This window comes from Artibeus jamaicensis, unplaced genomic scaffold (assembly GCF_021234435.1).
Source record: "Artibeus jamaicensis isolate MK-2021 breed Jamaican fruit bat unplaced genomic scaffold, CSHL_Jam_final contig_685, whole genome shotgun sequence".
Classification (NCBI taxonomy): domain Eukaryota; kingdom Metazoa; phylum Chordata; class Mammalia; order Chiroptera; family Phyllostomidae; genus Artibeus; species Artibeus jamaicensis.
The window spans coordinates 24,947,710-24,953,758 of NW_026521924.1; the positions used below are offsets into that span (position 1 = coordinate 24,947,710).

At 54.2% G+C, this 6,049-nt stretch overlaps 1 protein-coding gene across 5 annotated transcripts in view; it reads left to right on the forward strand.

Annotated features, from left to right (window-relative positions):
• The window catches only part of LOC119063285 (cAMP-dependent protein kinase inhibitor gamma), a 125,589-nt gene that overhangs the window by 24,329 nt on the left and 95,211 nt on the right, over positions 1–6,049 (forward strand). Inside the window, exon 7 of one of the 5 annotated variants that reach the window (XM_053671020.1) lies at positions 953–5,187. The exons of the other annotated variants lie outside the window; for them this stretch is intronic. Coding sequence (XP_053526995.1) covers positions 953–1,231 — 279 coding nt within the window. The 3' untranslated portion in view covers positions 1,232–5,187. Of the gene's footprint in view, positions 1–952; positions 5,188–6,049 lie in introns of those variants that run through there. 5 annotated transcript variants of the gene reach the window in all.

Here is a 6,049-nt window from a genome sequence, read left to right on the forward strand (position 1 = left end):
TTTCCCAAAGCAGCCTCTGGATCGGGTCTTTTACATCTGTGAAATGACCCTGTTTGTGGCCCACAATCTTGTTCCTTTGGTCCTTCATATGTTCATTCATTCACTCATTCATTCAAAAATATTGATCTATTGATCACCAACTACGTGCAAGTATGCTCTGGATGAACACAATAGACCGAAACCTGCGCCCCCAGGAAGCTTACGCTCAAGGGAGATGGAGACAGCAGATGCACGTGAGCCAGTATTAGAACCTGGTGAGCACAGCGGAGTCAGAGAAGGCAGCGGAGGGGAGAGTGAGTGTGGGAAGGCGGAAGGGGTCGTAGTCGTCAACAGGCGGTTAGAGGTGGTGTCATTGGGAAGCTGGCATTTGAGCAGAGACTTGAAAGAGGTGACCGAGTGAGCCTTACCGCTCTGCGGAGACCAGCAACAGCCGGCCCTGAGGCGAGGTGGGAGCTGCAGGCCTGCTAGAGGAGGGGCAGGGGGCAGGCAGAGCAGTAACCCGGCGGCTTGTGACAGGCCCTGTGGGCCATCGTTCGGACTCCAGCATTGGGCCTGAGAGGCAGGAGCATTGGAGCCCTGCATGGCGGAGCGATGTGATTGGACTTCCGAAGGAAGGACATGGGCTGTGGCGGACGAGGGCGCGAGCAGGGAGACCAGGAAGGAGGCCGCTGTGGGAGTCCAGGGGAGCAGTGGCGGTGACACGGTGCTGTTAGGGTGGCAGCAAGGTGCTTGGAATCTGGGTATATTTTGAAGTGACAGCCAGTAGGGCACAGGGAATAAGGAAAAGAGAATTAAGGATCCTCAGGCTTTTCGAGGAACTGGAAGGGGAGCCTTGACGTCAGCCGCTCCTTTATTCATTGGCCAGGTACTTGCTTGACACGTACCAAGAAGGAGGCTACTGCATTACTGGTACTGAACTAAGGCCGTGTGCGTTTTCATTTCCTTCCTCCAGTTTTTCCTCCATGGGTCTGACCTGAACTCTCTCCACACAAACCTCCCAAAAAGCATTCTCCCCAAGGAGTACGGGGGCACGGCTGGCGAGCTGGACGTCACCGCCTGGAACGCGGTGCTGCTGGCCGCGGAGGAGGACTTTGTGCGAGAGTCCTGCCAGCCCGTGCCCGCCTGCGGCGGCATCCTGGACCAGGCCGTGCTGGCCGAGGGGCCGGCCTCAGACGCACAGTGTGACGACTCCGTGCGGGCCGTGAAGTCACAGCTGTACTCCTGCTACTAGCGAGTCCCCTGCGAGCGTCACCACCTTTGAGTCCTTTCCTTTTCTCGTTGGGGAGGCGCAGGGAGAATTTTCAGTGCCATGGACTCATTCCTGCCCCTCGTAAGTACACCGCGACTCGGAGGAAAGCCCGGATTGCCCCGAGGGCGACCTGCGGGGTGCGCCCTGGATTACTTGAATCATTCCGTGGAGGACCTGGAAAACGTTTCCAGTGATTCCCAAATGTTTGGAATCCCAGTTTGCAGCTGTTAATGTGGAAGCTGTATCTGGTTCTTACACAACTCAAAGCGAGAAAAGTCAGGACCAAAGTCACTTTGGTCCTACGTCCCGGGAGAAAACAACTCAACAGGCCAGTCAGCACATTCCTCTGAGACGCTTTGCTCCAGGTTGCAAGGTGGCCACACAGGAGAGTCTGGGAGTTTGTGTCTTCACGTGAGCCCTGACCCCAGACTTCTGTTGCTCATCAGGAATCTACACGTTGGAGGTCTAGGCCCAATGCCGTCGGGGGTTTGGAAAGCACCTTACCTGAATCGGGCACTTCCCGGCTGCGTTTGGGAGCCAGAGGCTCCAAGCACCGTGGGATTCCTTGATTGACTCTTGCAATAGAAACTCATTTTCCCAAATCCATAAAGCCTTAGCCCTGGTTCTCAGTAGAATCATGCAGGGTCCTAGAAGTATGTAATTTTACTCAACCCCAAGTACTAGATGCCAGGCCTGTGTAGCTAAAAGATTTCGACCCTGAGAATTAAGCGACTTGAGCTCCAGCCTCGGTGTGTGACTGTGGACAAGGCCTGGGCCTCTGGGAGCGTCCATGCTCTCATCTGTGAACGGTGGCCGGATCAATGACACCCCAGGCCCTTGGGGCTGCTGAGGCTCTGGGTTTGAGACTTGGCTTTTCTACCTAGAAAAGTGACTCTCTAGGTGCGAGTGGCTGGATTGTTCTTTGGGGTACACCTGGGCCTATCCAGGAGGGATGTGTCACTTGCCATTTGGCCCTGCCTTTAAAGAAACAAGTGTGTGAATTCCTGGGACCCAGCGATACTAACTTCCTTTTCACAGTGAGGGTTAAACGTGAAAAGGGTGCCTTTGTGAGGGCAGGCAGGTGGGGTGACCAGGCTCTAGTATGGGTCTCCCCCATCCCTGAGGTTCTGGGGGTTAGTGCAAAGTGGCAGCAGGGGGTGGTTAAATTACTGGGACTCTGAAATTCTGGTCTCTGGAAATGAATACAAGGGCAGGTTACGCTGGGTCACTCCTGGGGCCCCTGCCCTCCCTAACTGTCCAGCGTTTCTCTCTGGTGTGGGCGGACACACGTCAGTCTGCCCAGCCAGCCTGAACGTTAGTTTTGTATCTCAATACTTTAGACCCTTCCTATGAAGAAGTTAGCCTTTGCCCAAGCATCAGATTATGGGGTTCATCTTGTGGCTTTTGACCTATTTCCTTTCCTATTCATTCCATGTAAATTATGTTCAAAATCGACAAGTACTGTGTGTTGTGTGTGTACCCTTCTCTGTGCACTTACTAGGCCCCCGGGCAAGGTGGACAGCTCGGTTAGGAAGGGAACAGTGCACTGAAACTTGAAGGCCAGTCTGCTGCAAATAAGCTGTTCATCTTCATAGCACTTTTGAAAATGTTTGGAGAAGTTGGTGGTGGAAATTACTTACCTCGTTAGTGCCAATTCTAGGGAGAGCTCAAGTCACCCTGGGTACTGCCCCCAGATCCCCTGGGGCCTGGCTGAGCTGTAGGTGCCAAAATGCACACCCTGGCCGCCTCGAGTTCCATCTGGCGATGACGGCGCGACCAGCGTAGCTGAAGAGATCTAAATAGGACACGTGGGGTGGCCATCGTAGGTAGAGGGTTTAGAGCCCATCTGCCTGGAGGAGCAAACCAGTTAGAGGCTTTCCTAGGTCCCAAAGAGGGGAGAGATTAAAACAATAAGCAAAACAAAAATTGCTAGACAGAAAAATGAGTTGCTTGGTCCCACCGAGCTTCCAGGGCTGAAAGTCTGCACTGCAGGCCATTGCCTTTGTCTGTGTGATGTCACCTAGGTGGCCAGGCTTACTGTGTCAGAGACCAGGAAGAATGTCCCAGCCTTTGTGGCTGGACTCAGGAACAATTCCTTTCAGCTTGTGGACAGTGAGTGTCTGTCCTTCTGCTGGAGCGGCTATGCTTTGTTTTGGCTCCAAAGAGATCTGGCGGTCTTGGCACCTCTGGGGTCTGAACCACGCTGGGAAAGCAGGCCCGCCCCAGGTTGAAGATCAAGGCAGCCTGGCCCCACCAGGCATGTCTGGAGTCTCCCCTGCAGGGCCAGGGGAGCACTCGGGGACCCTTGCTCCGTAGTGGAGGCTCACTGAGGGCACCCCAGGGACAGCCGGAGAACTGGGAGTGTTTTCCTTTAGGGAAAAGCCCCGGCCCATTCCACGGCATCCAGAATGAAACTTCCCAAAACTCAGCATAGGGTAGTGTAGGGAAGGGAAGCAGGAATCAGCAGTAATGAATTTTAGCTATACCTTGCTGTGTGGCTTTGGGTAAGTCACTGAGCACCCCAGAATCATCATGCACTAAAGGAGATCACACCCTGACTCTGAGGGCTCTGCTCCTGGCATCAGCCGCCCTGTCACAGGGTCACTGTGTCACAGGGACACTATCTTATTAGGGGCCCTCCCATCTGGGTTATTCAGAAAATGTAGGTCAGAATGAATTGGCACCTACAACTTCCAATGAATCTGTAAGTTCAGGTAATATGGGGTCCCCCCCTTTCTTCCCACATACTACCACACAGGAAAGGGTCTCTTCCTGGAACCCCACCCTACCTCCGTGGGGAAGGGCTGAACTGCACAGAAAGGAAGAACAAACAGCAGGAAACTCGAGCCTGGCTGCCTCTCATTTGCTCTTACACGAAGATGGCTTCAGCTCCCTCGCACCTCGTTCTGCTTTCCGGGAGCACCCTGTCCTTAAGTTTACAAGCACTTCAGCTTACAAGCTGCTACATTTTTTTGCCAAAAAGCAGCAGGGCAAGAAAGAGGTATTTTCCCCACGTTCCTGTGAGAGGACGAGCCTTTCGGAGCTCCCCCTGGCGGGCAGTGTCTTTACCTGCCGTCTGGTCCTGAGACCTGCACAGGGCGTTGCGTTGCTTTTTCATCTGGGTCAGCAGTGGCTGTGGTACTGTGTGGCATGATTATAATACCTCATCCTGAAGTTTTCGGCTTTTAAGCTTTTCCTTTAAAACCCTTCCTTCATTTAGGAAGTAGAACATTGGCTGATGTGTATGTGTGGCTGCCCTGTGGCACGAGAGGCGCAGAGATGCCAAACAAACTCATGACCGCTCAGGAGTGACGTCACTTCTCCCGCCTCTCGGGATTGGGCGCTGCTACTTTCGTAGATCCGAAGTGGCTTCCTTTCTGCCACCCTGGCTCAGGGATGGTTTGCTTGGGGTGTAAGGAGCGGGCAGCATCAGAGCAGGTAGCCCTCCTGGGTGGAATCCGCTCCACGGGGAAGCCCGGGGTGACCTGTGGGTGGAGGTGCCAGCACCGAATACGCCGTTCCAGTTCCCTGCCTCTCCTTCCGTCTCAGCGGGCGGCGTGTTCGGCTGGGCTGTCAGGTGGCTGCCTTTGGGACTCCTGTGGACACGCCTCACCTCTTGGCCTATCAGGTGGGACCATTACCAGTGAAACACTTGAAACTTCTGTCGGGCCGCCAGCCTCTGGCACCACTCTGCCTGGGTGGGAGGTGGGCTGATTTTCCGGCTGGATCGGGGCACCGTTTTATCCACTGTCCACATTCCACACTTCGAACCAAAGTCAGCTTGGCTCTGAGTATGGGGACATGTAGGTTCATCCACATCAGTGTTTGTCGACCAAAAGTTTATTTTTCTAGTGCATTTTCTAAGTCCAAGTGGTGAAAACGTGTCATTTTAGCATGCATGACTAGGTCTGAAACAATAAAAGTCCCTGTAAGGCTGAGTGTGTGTGGACTCCCTTTGTGAAAAGTAACAGTCGGGTGACACTTCCGGGGCTTTGTTATTTATGGCACGCATGTGCCTTCTGTAGACCCAGGCCCGGCTGCCACAAAGGTCACGTGCATCTGAAGACACCAGTGTGTAGGAAGAGGGTGGAGCTAGATGCACGCAGTGGTGGAGGCAGTGTGCGCGCTTTTTGGTTCTCAAGGCCGAGGTGAAGTTCTGGGGGCCCTGCATCCCCCGCCCCCAGTGTGAGTTCATGAGGGTTGGGCGGCGCCTGTGTCCTTCACATAGATGATCTTCAACCATCAGGCACCCTAACGAAGCAGTGGTATTATTGCCACTGTGGGGAAAGTGAGAACAGGTGAGCTGTTCGCCCAGGGTCACAGAGCGAGTCAGGCGGTGGACCTGGGATTCGAAGCCTGGCAGTCTGCCTGCAATCCACCACTGCCTCCCAGTGGCACCAGGCTGTGCTCCCCACGACCGTCAGTCCACAGCTGAACACAGCGGGACGGAAGGGAGGAACCTGTAGAATGAGGAAGCATTGGTCTAAAAATGGACTTTATTGTTTTGGCTTCTTAGAAAATAAAAAGCAGGGGTTCCTAATCTCTGACACCCAAGTTGTAATTGGACATTTTATTCTAGAAGCACCTAGAAGTACATGCGGATTCTATGGGAGGGGAAGTAGCTTATGGCTGGAGCAACGCGGGCCCTCTGCCCGCTCAGCTGAAGTTTCTCCACTGTCCCGTTTGTTCCTGTGGAGGGGCTCGCGCTCTGCCCCAGAGGGGACGGAAGCCAGGTCTCCCGGTGGGTCTGGCCTGTGGGCGATGGCTCCATTGAGAGATGCTGTCCTGCGGGACGTCTGT